At 41.6% G+C, this 20535-nt stretch overlaps 1 protein-coding gene across 1 annotated transcript in view; it reads right to left on the reverse strand.

Moving 5' to 3' along the window:
* dhx36 (DEAH (Asp-Glu-Ala-His) box polypeptide 36) overlaps positions 1 to 20535 on the reverse strand; it is a 30333-nt gene that overhangs the window by 1210 nt on the left and 8588 nt on the right. The window contains exons 8-25 of the mRNA XM_062420007.1: positions 14303 to 14377; positions 13329 to 13495; positions 13101 to 13182; positions 12838 to 12978; positions 11100 to 11205; positions 8201 to 8288; positions 7490 to 7545; positions 7299 to 7363; positions 6461 to 6604; positions 5927 to 6044; positions 4876 to 4974; positions 4055 to 4228; positions 3830 to 3916; positions 3656 to 3739; positions 3414 to 3513; positions 3223 to 3313; positions 1710 to 1830; positions 66 to 218 (exon numbers count right to left, since the gene is read on the reverse strand). Coding sequence (XP_062275991.1) covers positions 66 to 218; positions 1710 to 1830; positions 3223 to 3313; positions 3414 to 3513; positions 3656 to 3739; positions 3830 to 3916; positions 4055 to 4228; positions 4876 to 4974; positions 5927 to 6044; positions 6461 to 6604; positions 7299 to 7363; positions 7490 to 7545; positions 8201 to 8288; positions 11100 to 11205; positions 12838 to 12978; positions 13101 to 13182; positions 13329 to 13495; positions 14303 to 14377 — 1951 coding nt within the window. The remainder of the gene's footprint in view (positions 1 to 65; positions 219 to 1709; positions 1831 to 3222; positions 3314 to 3413; positions 3514 to 3655; positions 3740 to 3829; positions 3917 to 4054; positions 4229 to 4875; positions 4975 to 5926; positions 6045 to 6460; positions 6605 to 7298; positions 7364 to 7489; positions 7546 to 8200; positions 8289 to 11099; positions 11206 to 12837; positions 12979 to 13100; positions 13183 to 13328; positions 13496 to 14302; positions 14378 to 20535) is intronic.

A 20535-nucleotide genomic window follows, 5' to 3' on the forward strand; every position in this document is an offset into this window, starting at 1 on the left:
GCCAATATGATCATATAGAATTAAACTTGAATGAGCTTTGTTGATATGTGTGCATCCTCGTTTACCTTCACAAGGTGAGCGATGCGTGCTGGCGATCTGAAGACGATCCACTGGTCCACTGCGATGGTCTCCTGGCCCTCGTCTTTCTGGATGGTGATGTCACCTCCAAAGAACAGCAGGGAGAACGGGGACACCTCAGTGCAATCGTACAGGAAGATCTGAGGACACACACAGAAAGATGACGCTAACACACATCGACAGGAATAATAAAACAAACACGCTAACACACTCAGCGACAGGGAGCGGCATCATTATGACACACCGTGCCTGATAGCTAGCTATGCTGTGGTGGGGCTGAAAGTGTCCCATTAGTGATGAGAAGCTGTGTGAGTTTGAAATGTGTTTTAGTGCCTCCAGGGTTGGGAGAAATGTCATCTTGCCCTGTCTGCAAATCTCAGATGTGTGATACACTCTTTTCCACCAATTTTCCTCCCTGTGCTCAACTGACAGCCACTTATATAGAGTAGTTTGACTATTGATACGCAAAATGAAAAATAGTAATGTTTCCTAAAAAAAGAAAAACAAAAAGGAAAGTGAGTACATATTTTTTCACAAATTATTGAAAACTCAATCATTTGAAAACACTGCAGGCAGGAAAGAACAGTAATAATTTATGTAATGCGCTGATCTGTATGTACGCAGTAAAACAAATAAATAAAAAGACTACATCAGCAGTAGGCTCAGGTCAAGCAAAACCCATTTCATCTTTGAAAGTAACAGACGGAAGTGTTGAAAGCGAGATAGAGAAAGGTGGAGGCAGTGGGTAGGAGACATGGTGAAATAAAGAAACAAGGAGAGAGCAGGGACAACTTCTGCCCCATGAATGTGAAATGTAATGGACTACCAAGGGCAAGTGCGTCAGAGGAGATAAAGTTTAACGTCATGCCTCTGTTTCTTTTCTTATTTCCCCCTTTCCATAGCCCTGGTCGTCTGCTTCTGTCTCTCTCAGTAAACAAATGCCCTTGACAATCTTGCACTCGAATACCTTACTTTTGTAATAAACACAAACACATAGCATTGTGCATAAAACTGCTTCCACAGTGCGAGAAAGTAAAAAAAAGCATTTAATGGTGGCAATAATGATGTCGCAATCCAGCGAAACACTTTTCTTCATAAAGACAAAGGCAGCAAAGTGAGAGACAAAAGGCACAGGCAGCAATCAGAGAGGACATGAAAGGTGTTTTTCTGCAGAATGGTAACATTCACAAAGAGAGAGTGCACAAGAAGAACAAAGACAGATGGATGGAAGGGAGGGAGGGAGGGAGAGAGGGAGGGAGAGGAAACTGGGAGTGTGAAGAGGGGTGAAAAAAAGGAAAAAGATAGGAAGAGGCAGTCAGGGAGCTGCATTGACCGTTTTGCCCACCCCCCCACCTCTTATATTGTGTCTGGAAGCTTTGAAGCAAAAGACCCTTTGAGATAGAGTTGAAAGGCAGCGTTTTAATCAAATATTCATTCAGTGTAAAGCTGGTGTGGAACCACTGCCAACCTTTAACCACTGGTCCTTCTTTCCACTCACATGCACCCTTCAGAGGGACAAAGCAACATGCACTCAAGTGTAAAAACACACAACATTCATGCAGCAGAGTTAAAGAACAGCATAAAAGTGAATGGTGCTTTTGTTATATTGTATTTCCCTCCAGATTACTCACACTGCTCGTTCTCATCTTTAGGTGATAGATGAGCCAAGTATAGTTGAACTCGGTCTCTTCATAATTGACAGATTTCGGGTGGACACACACCTTTCCATCAGCTTGGGTGTACACCTTAACCCTGAGAAAGATAAGATGTTAGAGAGTACGTGTGTCTGTGTGTCAGGTTGTGTGTAAGATTGAGTACAGTATATTGGTAAAAATCACATTCCTGACATTTTAATATAAAAACATGAGTTTTATTACCATCATTATCTCAATGACTGACACAAGAACACAAAAGGAAACATTATGACAGCTGAAGCTGGAAAAAGTGACGTTTTGTCAGCAGAAACAGAAAAGGACAACTGAACTTTTTCTCTCTTCTCGATGATGACCGGAAATATGATATTACAGTACCATAAAATGTGCTTTAGAAACTGTAGAAACTAGAACTGCAATAATTAACTAATCTGTCCATCTATTTGATAGATGGACAGAAAATGTATCTGCAACAATTTTGATAATCAATTAATTGTCAATATGATTTATCAAGAAAAATGTCAACTTTCAACTGATGGCCAGAATCAATCTGTAGATTAATCAATAATGAAAATAATATAGTTGCCACCATAGTTGAGAATATTATTTAAAGTAGCAGTTATTAAGGCATGTTTCAAATGTGCTACAGAGACACTATTGTGCAATTTCTATCGGTTTGTGTGTTGTCACCCAAAATGTGAGCAAATTTTGTCAAAATAAATCTCTATAAAAAGAACCCATCAGTTGCTTTTGGCTTCACCTAAAGCTGTTAAAATGATGCACAAAGAATGGCTTATGCCACTTTGGCATGAAGGCTATCAAAGCAAAATGTTGATGCTGTTAGCAAATCATCTCTCACATGAAAGTAACACTGTGCCAGACTCCTGTGTGTGAGCCAGACAACACCAACTGCTTGACTGCAGGGAACAAGCTAGTTGTACCAGACAGCTGTCTGATTCAACAGCAAAACAAACAAAAACTGCTTCATCGAGCAACAAATTCATTAAATACTGCAAAGAAAACTTAACTTAACTTAACTAACTGGCTCTGTGTCACAACTGCTGAGAATTACTTAAGCAGAGGAAATGACCCTGGTAATTTCACTGTGCAACTAGGTCTAAAGCTGTCATGGAGACAGACAAATAAAAGTGACAGTGAGTGTGTGCGTGTGTGTCTGTCTCCCTGTTGCACACAGGTCTCAGCCGCTGCCTATGACAGCTGCCTGAGGGCAGTTTTATGATGACTGCATTGATCTTCAGCTGCAAAAGTTTCTGTTTTTGACAATTTTCCTAACACAGTCTCTGCACACCTTCAGGTAATTATCACAGGACCCTTACAGAACTCTTACCAGAGATGATGAGATATTGTAGTGTGAAGGCCATTTTTCTGTCTAAAGATCAATAAGAATGATTGGGCACTACTTTATCTTGTGGTCTTCAGCCCTTTCCTATGTGTCATTGCTCATCTCTCTTTTTGAATTGTTGAGACTCACCCAGGCCTCTTTTTGCTGTGAGATGGTCTGATCATGGCCACCTTTGGGTACAGTCCAGCAACAATCACTGCTTTAATTAATTTTTCATTGTCTGAGGAAAGAAGTTAGAAAAAAAAACTCATCATATATTAGCACCTGACTTTTTTCTTGTCACATAGTTGAACTGCACTTAAACAACTCATCTCAGTTACCCGAGTTGACGTTAGATTTGGGGTCCTTGGGGTTCTTGCTGCTCACAAAACCTGCAGTCATTAGATGTTCAGCAAACTGACCCTTCATATTGTGCAGCATCTGAAAGATAAAGGCTAAATTACTTACAAAAAACAGAGGACACAAATTAAACTCCAACTGTAATAATGGACAACCCAGGGTTTTATTTTCTAAGCACATCAGTGTACAGCTCAGCATGACACTTACAATCAGCCTGACTCACCTGGAGTGTATTGGCAGACAGGAAGTTGTCCCAGCAGTACTCCCTCTCATACCTGGAACCACGCTGTTTCGCTTCCTCCCAACCCTAAGGAATCAGTGGGTGATGAATGAGGACAGGATCAATTCATACCACAGACAGAGATGAAAGCAAATTGACAGATTTGAGCTATTTTACCTGGAAGGCATTGACAATAGTGAGGTGGTCACTCTTGGAGTTTCTAGACAGTGTCTTTCTCCTCATGTCTGCCATCTTCTCTTTACCCTAAGAGAGGTGCAGACGCATAAAAGAAAATGTCAACATTGCAATAAAAAAGTCAGAAGGAACAGTAGAGTGCAGCAATGTGATGAATTGTGTTTTGAGTTCACATAAGCTTTCAGGTCTGTGACTTCACTGTCCTACCAGGGGAATGAAGAAAGGGTCTTTGAAGCTGAGTGAAGCCGCGATGGTGAGTACAGGGTCGAGGCAGCCCAACAGAGCTCCGAACAGGATGAGTTTTCCGATGTGAGGCTCCACCGGCAGACGAGCCAGGTGGAAACCTAGAGCTGTGAGATTCTCTGAACGGTCCAAGGCGTTCTAACATACAATGTCACAAAACAGAAAACGCAAACACATTTTGTCATCTTGTTCTCTCAAAACAAAGTGTTTTAATCATATCAACAAGAGAGGGAATCAATGTCCACTGCTTCATTAAGAGCAAAAAAGTTAAAAAGCCTTTATCAACATAGCAAAAGATTATAAAAAGCAAGGTTTATGAGAAAGGCTTTTGTGTTGGGCTTCCTTTTTATCATGTTATCATTTTAAAGCTTTCACAGGAGCTGCTGTATTACTATCAGATTCAGATTACTATCAGATTCAAGCAGTGCTTCCTCCATTGATTTTTACTGTGTTTTTAACCATATCATAAAAACACTCATGCTTTATCTCCCTAAACCTTGTAATAACTACTGTTTTCTCTGCTGGTCCCCCAACCTCTCTCATCTAGAAAGGTAAACTACAAAATAGCATCCTCTGAGCTAGTACATGTGAATAATGTTTACTGACAGGAGACCTTGAGTTCACTTGCTCAGGTCGAAGGATAGTCTGTCTAACCACAAATACAATCGTTTTCCGTCTGGCACTTGCTGGGACTTTAGATTCTTGTAAGAACAATTAACTATCATTATTGGTTTGTGTCCTCAACCATTTTTAAATGGTTTTCATTGCTCTTTATTCTTTCTTACCAGGTCTACCAGGTTCTTGATGGCTAGATTGACGGCCTTTTCAGTAGGAGGGTCCAGAGTTTTTTCCAGGAATCGAGCTATAAACCCGAGCTTCAATATCTAAACAGAAAATATCACATTACGTCACACTGATCATTGATAATCACCAATTTTGCATTATTTGTCCCTTCCTTTGTCTAAATATTTTCCCCCACAAACATACTGGACAGACTGTATGACGTTTAGTCCTCTTATTGACAAGATGTATGTTGATAACCCACGATGTGAAGAGTTAACCACATTACCGTGCTTCACTCAGAGCTATACAAATTCATAAGACCTGATGAATATCTACATTCTCTATATGTGTATTCATTATCCCAGATAGATTTTTAAACAAACTGAACATCTACCTGTGGCAAACTAAAGAGCAAGAAAGCAACTACATTTCTATGTCTGACTAATAGGGCGGTGTTGAAGTGTTTGTGCATTAGAGTTTGCTCTGGGTTAGCATGTTGTCAGTGTTGCTCGCACTTTAAGGACAGATTAATGCATTAGTCCGCCTCTCACCCACTAGCTTCAAAAACCACATTACACACATACTCAAATACATCTGAAGCTAGTGGAAGACACACTCAAACGCATATCCTATAAAGTCACTGGTGAGAACAATCATTGCAAACACTAGATCTGAGTGAACTTTGGCTTAATGTTCCATTAGCATGTGTGAGTGGAGTATGAGGATTTAAAAAGAGCAGGCTAAAAGAGTAGGGGGAAAATAATGAGCAATCAAAGAAGAAAACGACTATCCATGTAATAGAAAGAGACACAAAAGGGGGGCAATTTAGAGCAAGGGGGCATGAGTCAGCCCAGGATTTTCATCCCTACTTCTCATTAGGCAGGAAAGACTGTAATTCAACGAAAGACTAAAAACAGCATCACTGTCCTCATTTGTCCCCACACTCACAAAACTCATTCATGGCAATATTGTCCTCGACTCAACCTCTCCACCCAACACCAGTTTGTCTCCTCTCTATCGGATGGTCTAACTCTTTCTCTCCATATACACAACCTTGATCTGCAAGCACAGCTCCTGCAGTGGTGTCCTCATGATTTCAGGTAATTGATAGGCATCCAGCAGGCTGGCCCTGAGACCATTGTATAGATGATAGCACTTCCCTGGACATACTCTATATAAATGAAGAGAAGAAAAGAATGAGGGTGAAGAAAAAGGTTATGTGTGATGACAGTCCTGTGAAAAGGGCTTAATTTAAAATCAATGGGATGAAACTGCACTCAGTAAAGCAGCTCCTGCTAATTGGGCCTTGCTCCACTTTGATGGCAAATCTAGCTAAAAGAACAGATGTCTCGAGTCACAGGCTGGAAATAACCTGAGAGAGACTACACTTTGCCTTCATCTGTGTTTACACATGGGACGGCAGGAAGGAGTGGGCTGATGGGGAAGACTGATGGAGAGCTGAGATGACAAAAGGAAGTGAAAATAATCTTCACAGATCACATACCCCAAGGGTGCTAATATACAGCATGCACTCATAATAAAAATATCCACAAATACCCCTGTGTGTAAACATACACAAATACACACCTGCCAGCGCGTCCTTTCCTCTGTTTGGCATTGGCCAGGCTAACCCACTCGGCTGCCATAGTGCTGATGTTGTTGTTTGTGTCAAAGTGGGTTTCCTTAATCTTCCCTCCATCAATCACATAAACAACATCATCTATGGTGATGCTGTGAGGCAGAGTTTAGAGAGAGGGAGAGGGAGGGGGAGAGAGAGAGAGAGAGAGAGGGGGGGGGGGGGGGGGGGGGGAGGAGTCCAAATTAGAGAGAAAAACACTTCAAAGCAGTCTGCCGAGAATGCTAACTCAAAACTCACGCACACAATCATTAAAAAGTAAAAATAAAATTCAGTTTTGGGTAGTTTAGAGTCTATATTTAGTAGAGTGATGTGAGGAGAGTGCAGACAGCTTTTTAATTTGCTCAGTTGTGTGTGTATGTGTAAGGTCTGTGAAAACAAATTGCCTGTCACAGAGTCAGTGTGCTCTATCCAAGCCAATATGACAGTATTCATAATCAATTCATGACATGTATGCTAATTAGTCCCAAATCCACTGCTTCAATTAATGACTGAGATCTACTGCATCACACGCATACACACAAAACACACACCTGAAAGTAAAGCATCATTTTTTTTTCTCGTATTCCTCAACTGACAAGAAACACAGAAACAGAACATCCAAAAATAAATGATCAAAGAGAGTAAGTACACACACACACACACACACACACACACACACACACACACACACACACACACACACACACACACACACACACACACACACACACACACACACACACACACACACACACACACACACACACACACACACACACACACACACACACACACACACACAAATACCTGGTCTCAGCTATATTTGTAGCAATCACTATCTTTCTTACTCCAGGAGGAGGCCTTTTGAACACCTGGGAAGAGTGAGGGAGAAAGATGAGATTGGACTTTTCTGATATTGAGAAGGGAATAAAGCAGGACATTTGTCAGACACACAGACAAAGGCACAGAAAGAGAGACAAAGAGAGGTAAATGCTGACCTGTGTCTGATTAACAGTCGGCATGAGGGAATGCAAAGGGATGATAACGAACCGGTCTGAAACACGACACACAGAAGATAAACTCAAACAAAGCATCATTTGCAAACATAAGATACATCTTCAAGTGTGTACAGCTGCATGATGGTCTATACTTATCACCATGATTTGATGGTGGAAGGGTAGTATTCTTATTTGGAAACAAATCTTGGTACAGTGTATATATGTACAGAAAATTGACTTTTACATGGCACTTTATGAACTCCAGCGTCAAATAAAAAGCATTTACCTCTACACAGAAAATGCATTTACACTCCATTTAAAAGTTGGGATTGTAACTGTCTGGTTAATCAAAGTGTGCTCAAAAGAGATGATTATGATTGGTCTGAATTTACCTGTGTTCATGGAGTGTTTGATTTAATACACCAAAGAAATCATTCCTCACATAAACTATCAAAGTCATATCCAATTAAATGTAATTAACTGTGGATGGCAAAATCATTATCACGATTGCTATAAAAAAAATTAGCTAGTAGTGTGTGTGCGAGAGTTTGAAGTCAGAACTGACGTTAAAAAAACATTTTTATCCAAATAAATTTAAAGTCACAAAAACAGCACTACTCAAATGAACAATGATTTGGGCTATAATAACCTATAAATCACTGGCATATACTCGCATTCACAATGTATGTGTGTGTTACTATGTGTGTATACCTGATTTGAACATCTGTTGAGCCATTAGCAGGTCATTGAGACTGCTGATGTTGTCCCAGCCAGGCAGGAAGACCAAGATAGCTCCTTCCTGTCAGACAAAGAACATCACACAACACTTAAAAGCTGTTAGACATTTAAAAAAAAACAGCTTCAGCAGAAAAAACAACAGCAAGAAACACACTGCCAATGGGAACAAACAGTCATTAGCTGGAGGAGCATCAGCAACAACTGAACCAAGAGAACAAGGTTCCCGTGTCCTCGGAGGAGCTGAGGCGAGGCAGATGAAGACGACTTGCCCTGAGCCCCCAATCTCCACATTCAGTCATACAATAGGGCCCTGACATCCCCTGGCAACATCTTCATCACAACATGTTCCCGCTACAGAATAGGCCCTGCTTCACATCACCACAGGGATGCAATTAATTCTCTCGGTCAGCAAAAAAAAAAAAGAAAACCAATTAGTCACCTGGAAAATATAAAAATACATAAACTCAAGCTGAGAAAACATCAGCAGGATTGCAGATGATTCTGGCCAGTAATAGCTGGAGGTATTAGAGTATGAGCTGATCTCGTCACCTGACAATGCACTACCAACGTTAACCTACAGCAGCGTCCCTAATCAGTAAGTTACAGACAAATAGGAACAGGATACAGACAAATGTAAAATGATCAGATGAAGATTCATATAACAGACATAGTTTAATATTCAAAGAAACTATTTTCACCATGTCAACTAAACTGGATAAATGTATGTTTAAAATATATAATTAAGGAATTTGATGGTCAACAGATGGTTGCAGTTTACAGATGTGCAAATAAAGACAAATGCCATCCACAGTACCAGATGTACAGAGCAGATGTTCATATTATTAACTACTTAGACTTAACTACTAAAAAATAAGCAGGACATCTAGAAAGCAGTAAAGAATTATGACAGAAAGATTTTTTACACAAATATAAAGGCTACAGTTCACAGCATACACACACACAAAGAACCGATCCAATATGCCGGATCTGTATCTACACAGATAGGGACAGTTTCTTTGATGTTTGTATTACACAATTCATTGTTTACACAGGTAGTGAACATGAATAACATAATAAAATGAGTCACAGAAGGCCATCAACTCAAGTTTTTAGGCCACATAAATGTCAGGCATCATGTGATCTAAACATGATTTCCAATGAGTTCCATGCAGTGTGGTATATAGACCTTACATTTGGTAAAATGAAAGCATAACTATCTGATCAAAACTTAAACTTTAATCCCTTGAACTGAGATTTTGGATCAGCAAAGAAGGAGTTGGAACGGTGGATTTCTACCTAATTTGTTGTGTCAATAAAATTTTAATAATCACTGATGTCAACTAAAGACAATAATTTAAGAAATTGTGATCTCTGGAAACCAGGCTTTAGGTCTGATTTCTATTATCATCAGTGCAGTTTTTGGTAATGCTATTTCACCAAATTAAAGTACTAAATTTAAACGAAAAATTGTTCTCAGGATAATATTAAGCTGGTTTAAAAAAACCTTCTCTTTAAAAAGGAATCATTTCCAGAGAGGGATGAAGGCGAGATGAAGAACAGTCATAAAAAGGTAGCTTCTGGGCCCTGAGCACCCTTTCCTTTTAAATAAGGCTAATTACTATTATCAGAGCTCAACCACTGACACCCACATGGGACTGCATGTGTGTGTGTTAATGTCTGTGCATTTGTGTGCAAGTGAAAGTGCGGAGAGATAGATGCAGCAATTGTGACTAGTTACAACACACACAGTACAGAGAGAGGCTCTAATTAATTCCAATGAAAAATCAAGTAGCAGTACAGTAAGCCATGTAGTGTTGGCTTACTATTTAGCGCACACACATAGCCAACCACACACACAGAGTTGCACCCAGCAGGTGTTCATTAATGCATGCATGTCATCACCCTAGGTGTCTAATCATAGACCCCTGCAACATAATTAACCAATCACCACAGTCAAAAGCCTGGCAGACGGCCCGTATCCTCGGCTCAGAATGCAGTCACGGAAAATCGGCCTGTTTTCTCTCGGCCATTTGACAATGCCACGGCAAATCAGCTGGTCTTCTGGCTCAGGGTTGCCGTGACTGATAGAGATACTGCTTCATATGGGAAGGGATAATTATTATGTCTCTCTGCATTAGTCACTCCTCATTCTGGCCTCTCTCTTCAGTTCCTCTCTCTCTTATATATGTTTTTTCACAAACACAGCCAAAAGCCAAACCAATACAAATAAGTCAAACTAGTTCCACTTCTTGTTGGAAAATAAAGGAAACATGAGTGTGTCATTTTCTTTCTTTTGCTACAATTAACGTGATATTCTGTTCTATTGTGCAGCTCTGTCCTTGCACACATTGGCCCTGGCCTATAGTGACTCACTGGACTTCGTTGACAGACTCCACAGTACTGAAATCTTCAACTGAGCACTGATTTCACAAGAACTGGAAAGAAAAAAAAGGGACTGGAACGTGTATCAGGAGAGCATCTGTTCGATCACTCATTAGCACAGCTCTGCAGCCAGGAACTGTGTTATTTCCTCTAATCTAATGTGGCTCTGTGATAAGGAGCTAGCTCTCCTGTTCCATCTGCTCTACCTCGGAATGCACTGTACTTCTCTCTTTTTGTCAGTTTCTCCATCTGTGTCAACTATTCATATTTATTTGATTTGATCACTACTATGTCTGTCTATCTTAGATCAAAATGTCTGGCTTTTCTCAAGTTCAGAAACACGCATCTTAAAATCTATAAAACAAGTTTTTGTGATATAATCACAGGCTACCTGGAAGCTCCATTTTCATCTCAGACAAATATACTTAATTAAAAAACAAACTAGGTCATTGCCACTTTCAGACAACAAGACCTAAGTGGGGAACCTCACCTCCTCATTAAGCACAATATGGCGGATCAGTGCCATGACCAGCTCCAGGTTAATCTTCTCATCACTGTCCAATATCTCCAGTGCCTCAATGGTCCTGTCAGAGTATCTGTAAAAGATGGGACATAATAAGCATGGATTACACTACAACATGGTAGTACAACTGTCCCCTAGTCACTCTAGCTGTTACACCTGGATTATGAAAGTAAGAAGTTTATATATTTTCAGACAGAGGGTTTTATCATGAAAATGTACAAAATATTTAATGATGCTTCTTTAGTTTAAATGTACTACCTTTCTTTCCCTTTTCTAAAGTTCAACGATGAACAGCTGTAAATCATTTTATTACAGCCAAAAAAGGAATAATTCTCTTCCCTTGGCATCACCTTTAGTGTGTGATTGACTAATCATTGACAGGTCATTAATAAGATTATTAGAATTGGCAGGATAGTGACTTCAGTCAGTGTCAGTGTAGGAATTATGGTATCTGCATTTTTCACAATCAAAATTCTTGGCAAATTATTACAAATCATTAAAAAATATATTTATACACCGCAGACATTTCAGCCAGGACTCAATACAAAACAAACAGATGTTATTCTAGTGAATCATTTTGGTGTATATGACGCACAAGTTCGTATCATTTTTCAGGTATTGATATTCAGTCAGTACGAATATACTTTTTATTTGGTTACATGCTGTGCTAAATGTATCACAGCTGTTCAGAAGCATTTTCAGTTGCAATCCTTAAAACTTCATCTGCTTCCAAAAGTTTATAGTTTATGGCTTTACGACTCCTGTTACCTTCACTGCTGTTGTTTACATATGGGCCAAATGGGTTTATTGTTGTGTGAATGATCTATGCTATTTCTCAAGTTAGTACAGTATATGCCTTACACGGTACATGAAATACTGTACATAGAAAGGCATTAAAAAGATGATAAACAACAATATAGAAAACAAATTTGACAGCTTCATATGGATAAAAGGTTCCAAGTAGGGATGCACTTTATTGGCTGGCTAATGGCATAAGCATAATTGTGTATTTCTTTATACAAAAGTAAGATTAGCAATAGAATAAATCAGCAACCGGCAAAATGAGAGAAAACAATGTTGAATGATTGAAACTGTTGAGGTTAAATTGATCTTGTTGCTAGCTTGCATGCAGGAAACTGTCAGTAAGTAGGACTGACACTGGTAAAGCACAGTTGAGAGTTCCTAGTTTGCTAGTAAAGTAGTTTAAGTCACAGCCACAAAATACTAAATGGGCACTAACCTCCTATTTGCCACTGAAGTCTGAATTTCACTTGGGCATCAAGGAGTTACTGTACCTGCTTACAGTGTAGGAAGGCAGTGTGGGCACATACAGTGTGGGAAGTGATCTATAGCTCTGCCAAGAGCTCTTCCCATCAACTGTTGTAGTGTTTTCATTTAACAAGATTGTGGTGTTGTGTACTCAGGTGGTGTTGCGATTAAATACATTTACAGAGCAGTAATAACTATGGCAAAGAAGAGAGGGACTGCACTGCAAATATCTACACTAAATGAAGAAAACATTATTGAAAAGAGGTTGACATTTCAAGATGAGCTGGTCTCCTTAAAGATGCTGAAAATGGCAGTGTTCTTCTTTTCATGTGGATGTCAAGCAGCCAGAATGTCCCAATTCACACCTAAACATCATATTTATCAACCTGGCACCTACTTTGCCAATTTAACTACCCTGCTGTTCTCTCCAACTCACCTGCCCTGAAGTGTGCGTGCATAACAAGGCCAGCTCTCCTTGTATTCAGCCTCTTTCTCCTCCTTCTCAGGTCTGGAGTTGCGTCCCTGCCAAAATCCTCTTTTCCAGGATGGGCGACGGTCTTGATTCTGGGGACAAAACCTGGCAGAAAGGCAAAAACTGGCTTATATAATACCCCAAATGGTAGTGGTTCCATCTGAATTAGTGTGTTCACATGTCTGGGAGTGTCTACTTGTGTGCATTTGGGAGCAGTGCTGTTCTACCTGGTCATCTCCAACACATCCTCGAGCAGGAACTCTTCCACCGGGAAAGCCAAGCCGGGGATGTGGATCATTGGACAATGATCTAAAAGGATTTTGACACAATGGAAGGGAATAAGAAAAAAAAAAAAACAATTACAACAAATCCAACAGAAATTATTTGGTTTTCTTACAATACATAATATGAAACATAACATCAAAAATATAGCTTGTCATTTCAAAGGTGTATACCGAAATATTTAGAGAACTTCTCTGCGTTGAGCGTGGCACTCATGAGGATAATCTTGAGGTCATCTCGGAGGCTGAGCAGCTCTTTCACAATAACAAGCAAAACATCAGATTGCAGGCTTCTCTCGTGGATCTCATCTAAAACCAAGTGGCTGACACTGGACAGCAAACTGATGGGGAGACAGAACATAAGACAAAGTTACCAAGACAGAATATACATACAAAGAGTACAGCAAACAATGTTAGGTCTTGTCTGGGATAAAACTGGCACAAGAGATGTTGTTGTGTGTTTACATATTTTGTATTATCTCAAACAGAATTTAACATTAAATTCTCTGCTTTTCTGAGCAGCACTAGTCTGCAATAATAAATGAGTTACTGGGTTTCAGGGCTGAAAAGGTTAATGCATTATTAATGTGATGGCTGGAGACAATAGTCAGAAACAGAAACAGAAACTGAAAAGCATAAATATGTTGTAGCTGCAGTCCATCCAGACTGTCATCTTGTAAGCCAGCTGCTGTGTAAACATGACTTAATGTCAAAAATTTGCAACATTTTGTCAGTCTACTGTAGTCCTAAAATGACTCCGTAGTCGTGCCAATTCTGGATGAGCATGAAGCCAGACAGCAAGAAAAGCTGGCACCTTCACTTAAGTCTCTGTGTTTTTTTCTGAAGACATTCAGAATGGATGAAAGGAAAGGATGAGCATGCAGGGATGAGTCAACAGAAGCTGAGTATGTGTGTGTGTCTCGATTTTCTCTGCCTATGAGAATGGGGACCCATACTAATGCTTCTTCCACACAGACAGTAGTCAACCACAGATCAATGGGGATAAAACAGAGTGACACAGAGGGAATAAGAGAGTAGAGGAAGGACAGCTGGAGCAGACACAGAGAGATAAAAAGCAGGAGAAGAAAACATTTGAAGAAGATGTGATGAGGATGAAGATGAGGAAGCAGGGATGCGGGAAGACTCACTGGTCTGAGCGAAGCCACTGAAGAATAATGCCTGTTGTACAGTACAGGACCGAACCTTGTCTCCGTGGTAACCGGCTGAAAATTAAGGGGAGGAGGGAAAAAAAGAGACAGCATTGAGACTTTACATTTCGTACATTTAGTATAAAGTAAAGACAAAGGTTGACTAAATGTTTCTACATATGATTGTTACAGACTCCGTTATCTTTTCTGTATTTCTGTCCTATATCTCCATCCTTTTTTTCATTTCAGTATTCCAGACGCCCTATTTTCAGGTATTTTCTTTTCTGTTTTTTTTAAGTTGGTTGCACAAACAGACATTATTTCATAGCAGCAATATCTTGATGCTCACCCTGTACAGAGACATACACATAAAGCTGAGATTTATATTGCTATAAAATGTTGCTTCTACATAAAATGCTACCTAATAAGTACTCCAATTGGTTGCAACAGGCACTTGTGTCCACATTGCATTTATATCATACTTTGCATAAGTATGAGTCAGTGCTGAAAAGTTTAGCAGATGATCGGCAATCGTGAGACGACTTCTCTTTTTTTTTTTTTTATTATACCCAGACAAAGCAGAGACAAAGCACAGCCCTTATGGAGCATCTGTGAAATGTATTTCACTGACAACAGAGCCACATTAAAGGGTTTGTCGTATAACTGATGCCAGTGTGATGTTCTCAACAACTCATTTCAGCCACAGACAACACTAATTACAATGAAATAATGTTTTATAAAGCTCATCAAAACATTTAAATATTTCACAACATGAAAAAACATAATTATAGAATCAAAACACTTCACAGTAACACCATAAGCTATGGGCCTAATTAAGCTTCACTAATAAGCAGATTGTAGCTAAACCGCAGCAATGATACAAATATGACAATCAACAATAACAGAGATAAAAGCAATTTTAATACAAACATTTAACTTACTTTATGATAGAATTAAAATAAATTACATAAGGAACTGGTTTGTTTAACAGTGATAAGGCCATACTGAAACTTGGCAGCAGGTTGCCTGTGTAGTATTTTGATCAAACCCAAAGCATTTTAGGAATATGCGGCACGTAGGTACAAAACTAAAAATAATTACAGGCTTAAAACTACCTTTGGAGACATGGACCCTCTTCAAGACAGGGTCCCACGGTCAGGTAATAAAGCATGGCCAATTTTTTCAGGTCTGTCTATAGCAATAGTCAGGTGTCCATATGAATACTGATACAGGTTTCACTCGCTGTAAATATTCCTCCTGTTCATACTGACCATTACAGATCCCCTTAAAATCATGTCAATATCTTTCAATGTCAAAGTCATTTTAGCAAAAAATGGACAATGGACAATGTTTTCCTGTTTAGCTGAAGTGGAAAGATCACAGTAAACAGGGGAAAAATAGACTTAAAAATGGTGAACCTATCATTTAAAGGTCCTTCTCGTGTCAGGTGATATTGTGTTTTAATAGTGCACATTTCACAAAAGGTTTCCAGTTAACTTGGCAACAACCAGCTGACATACAGAAAGCATGGAGCTGTTTTTTCCAGCACAATATTAATCAGTGATCATCAGTCAACTACATGAATTCTGAATTTCACTGGCAACCTGGTAACAAAAATGATCTGTCATCTCTGGTTGTTTATGGCAGTTTTCTCATAGCTGAGAAATATTACTATGAATTAGATTCATATAATTTACTACAAACTGTTTCCTACTTTGTGTTTATTATAATCAATCATCATTTGCACTTTAACAGCACCAGAGAGAAAACATTTTATTCACTGCACTAACTGAGTTTTGAAGACTAATAGACTGGTTCCCTACAAATGTAACAAATGAAGTTAGCAAAGACTGTATTCAATGTATTCTGGCCAAATTAAATCCAGATCATTTTTAAAGAAGTTGACTACCTACTGAGAGACTGGGAGAAAAATAAAGAGCCTGAGCTCTGGTTTTTCAATAGTGCAGTAGTGTGTACTTTTTTTATTAGTTGCTTTGTGGGTGTGCTGGACCATGAAAAGAAAGCCGAACAAAGCTTGAATTACAAATTGCCTGTTTTTGCATATGCCCACTGAGAGACACCCATGGACTTTATCGGTGACAGTGACAGTGTGCACTGACAGCACCACAGTATGAATAAGTCTGAAGAGATGCCTTTCTAAATTGACTAGACTTTATTTTCCTTTATTAAGTTCTTTGAGACAAACATAGGCTGTATTGTTTTTTCCCCTTAACGAGAGCTGTGAATCAAAACTTCAGCAGCTTGCAACTAAAGAAAAAAGTAGCATAGCTATGTAGATTAAAATGTGGAAAATCGTCTTCAATTCACAGATTAGAAGACTGTTATTAGCCCTATTTCTTTGATAGTCAGTAATCACTTTCTTCGTGCATCTTCTTACTTCACCCCCGGTATCAGTCTCCCATCATGCAATGTTCGAATTGCCACTTTTCCCCACTTCCTTCATCCATCTTATACTTTGTACTGAATATAATTCACTTCAGATTGCTGCAATTTTTTGCCTCCTGTAACTTTCCTCTTTCAGTCTGCATTCTGCTCAACTGATTTCTTCTCTAGCATTGTCCATCTCTTTGCGTACATGGTCTCAGATGATCATTTCCATGTAGTAATTATTTTATTTCCTGTACATCAAAAAAACTTCTTGAGGTAATGATTCATCACACGTATTTCCTATATCCATCTCATTTCAGTCCATCCATCAACAAAACTAAATAAGACTGCACACTCTTGATATTAGAATATCATTTACACTCATTTACACTTAATGTGTATGGATACACAAAAAGAATACACATTAGGAGTTACAACTAGTTTTTTTCTTCATATATAATCTTCAGCAGGGATTTATGGACCAAGAAAGTCTATAGGCCACCAAATTACTTAACATAATCCCTGGTTCTTTGATAACAGAGTGAGGTGTTTCACTATGGGAATCGCCTTGGCGTGACCTACTAGGGAAGCTCCAATGACATAACGTCTGTCTGTGACAGACAGGTCGAGCTGTGCTGGGGCCCCGCCCCCTCATACTCTTACAGCCGACCCGCCCCTAACTCCTCATTCTGGGACGGTTTCTTTCCGTGTCTATGCGAGGAGGGACGTGATGGTGAAACACCTCACTCTGTTATCAAAGAACCAGGGATTACGTTAAGTAACCCAACGTTCTTTTTCTAACTTCGTTCGGTGTTTCACTATGGGAGATATAGCCCACTCCCGGATTGCATCAGTCTCCCGAAGCCCTGGACAATTCAAAGCCCGGTAACGACAGATCCTGGTCTGTTTGCCTCTAGCACCGCCTGCGCTACAGACGGCCCTGAGACATCCAGCCTGTAGAACCTTACAAAAGTGTGGGGCGTAGCCCAACTTGCCGCCGCACAAATGTCCTGCACTGACACCCCCCTGAACAGGGCACAGGATGTGGCCATGCCCCTGGTGGAATGAGCCCTCAAACCCTGGGGGGGCTGCAAACCCCTACAGCCATAAGCCAGAGATATAGCCTCCACAATCCAGTGGGACAACCTCTGGCGGGACAACGGCTTGCCCTTATGGGGAGTGGCACAGGACACAAACAGCTGGTCACTTTTCCTGAACCCTGCTGTCCTGCTCAGATACACATGAAGCGCCCTGACCGGGCATAATGTGTTAAGCTTCTTCTCCTCAGCTGAGGAGAATGGAGGCGGGTGAAAAGCCAACAGCTCCACTGTGGGACACCTGTAACCTGACTCCACCACTTTAGACACAAAAGCTGGGTTGGGCCTGAAACAAACCTTGGTGAGCCCTTGTGAAAACTGCAAACAGGAAGGCTGTATGGATAAAGCCTGTAGGTCGCTCACCCGCTTTGCTGTAGTTAAAGCCAAGAGTAAAGCTGTCTTCAGAGAAACAAACTTCATCTCTGCCACCTCCATCGGCTCAAATGGGTGGAGAGAGAGGGCATCCAGCACCACGGATAGCTCCCACAGGGGAACCAGGGGTCTGGAAACTGGGAGCTTGCGCCTTGCACCTTTCATAAAACGACAGACTAAGGGATGTTGCCCGGCGGGCTTATCCCCAAAGCCCACGTGGCACGCAGAAATGGCAGCTAAATACACCTTAACAGTGGAAAAAGCCTTGCCTTTGTCCACCAAATCCTGCAGGAAACACAGCAGGTCCACTACTGAACACTGGAAAGGGATGATGTGCTTCAAGTCACACCACTCCTCAAAGACCCGCCACTTGCCACTATACAGAGAGCGAGTGGAGGAAGCTCTTGCGTTCTGGATGGTGTCAATGACCTGCTCTGGCAGGCCTGCTGCACTCAGACTCCACCTCTCACGGGCCAAGCCCAGAGTGCCATGCGGTCTGGGTGCGGGTGGTAGATCTCCCCGTTCGCCTGGGACAGAAGATCCCTGCGTATGGGGAGTGGCAACGGTTCGCCCGCCAGCAGCTGTATTATTTCCGCCATCCAGTGTTTGGATGTCCACCGAGGCGCTATCATGATTAGTGACAGGCTCTGCTCCCTCACTCTGATAAGAGTCGGGGAGATCAGGCTGAGCGGGGGAAACGCATAAAGCAGCACGTCTGGCCACGGGTGTGCTAGAGCGTCCACACCCAGAGGTGCATTTACGTCCGACAGGGAGAAAAACAGCGGACATTGCGCGCTTTCTCGCAAGGCGAATAGATCTACGGCTGCCCGGCCGAATCTCCGCCAAATCTGCTCCACCACCTGTGGGTGGAGCTTCCACTCCCCGTACAGGGGATTGCCCCGGGACAGGAGATCCGCTCCTCTGTTCAAAACCCCGGTACGTGTGAGGAGCCGAGTGCTGCACCATAAGATTACCCTCCGAGCTAATCTGTGCAGCTGCAGTGATCGCGTACCGCCCTGGCGGTTTATGTAGGCCACCACAGTGGAATTGTCTGTCTTTACCAGGACATGGCGACCCTGGAGAAAGGCAGGAAATGCTTCATACTAGAAACACTGCCCAAAGCTCCAGAACATTTATGTGAGAATGAGCCAGGCTCTGATCCCACTTTCCATTCACTGATCTGCCCAACAGCGCCGCTCCCCATCCTGACAGGGACGCGTCCGTTGTCATGGTTACATGTGACGTCACTGCACCCAGCGGAACCCCCTCCGCGAGCGCCGCGGTGTCTCCCCACGGTCGGAGAGCCGCCACACACGTTGACGTTATTCTCAGCCTGCGGCTGAGATGACGATGTGGACACAAGCGCAGAGCCGCGACCCAACGCTGAAAATCCCTCATCATCAGCAGCCCCAAATGCACAACAGAAATCACTGACGCCATGAGGCCCAGCAGGCGTAGGCATAATCTGAATGACACGACTTTCCCCAGCTTGAAGAGGGAAAGACACTTTGTTAATGATGTTAACTGATAGCGTGACGCGATAAGAGAGAGAGTTTATGTTGAGACCCAGGTATTCCGTGCACTGAGCTGGCACGACTCGGCTCTTTGCCCAGTTTATATTGAACCCGAGATCCCTGAGATGATTGATCACCGTAGCGGAATCCCTGACCGCTTGTGCCCGCGATCGAGCGCATATCAGATAATCGTCTATGTACGAAAATATTCTGATACCTCTGCTCCTCAACGGAGACAGTGCTGCTTCCACACATTTGCTGAACACTCTGGGAGCTAACGAACGCCCGAAGGGAATGGCTTGATACTCGTAGGCTTTGCCCTGAAAAGCAAACCTGAGAAATTTCCTGTGTGCGGGATAAATGGCGATGTGAAAATATGCGTCCATGAGGTCGATTGTAACAAACCAATCGCCCGGACGGATTGACTGACAGAGTACTTTGTGTGTCAACATCCTGAATGTTTACTTTCGTAGGTGTCTGTTTAACACACGAAGGTCCAAAATGGGGCGAAGGGACGCGCTCCCCTTCTTGGGAACGAGCAGGTAACGGGAGTAGAAACCCTGTTGAGCTTCCTCGCGCGGCACAGCTCTGATCGCCCGTTTGTTTAACAGCGACGCTATTTCGTCCTGTAAAACACGGGCTGCCTCCCCCTTTGCTACTGAAACCACCACGCCGTTGAACCTGGGTGGTTTCATAGCGAATTGAAGTCTGTACCCCTGACAAACTGTTGACAAAACCCACGGGTGAACTGCGCATGCGCGCCAGCTTGCCGCTCGGGCAGGTAACGTGCTCATGTAGTCGCACTGTAGTGACGTCACTCGTCACTCTCCTCCTCCAGAACTTGGGGGGAGAGAAGCAGAGA

This window comes from Scomber scombrus, chromosome 5 (assembly GCF_963691925.1).
Source record: "Scomber scombrus chromosome 5, fScoSco1.1, whole genome shotgun sequence".
Classification (NCBI taxonomy): Eukaryota; Metazoa; Chordata; class Actinopteri; order Scombriformes; family Scombridae; genus Scomber; species Scomber scombrus.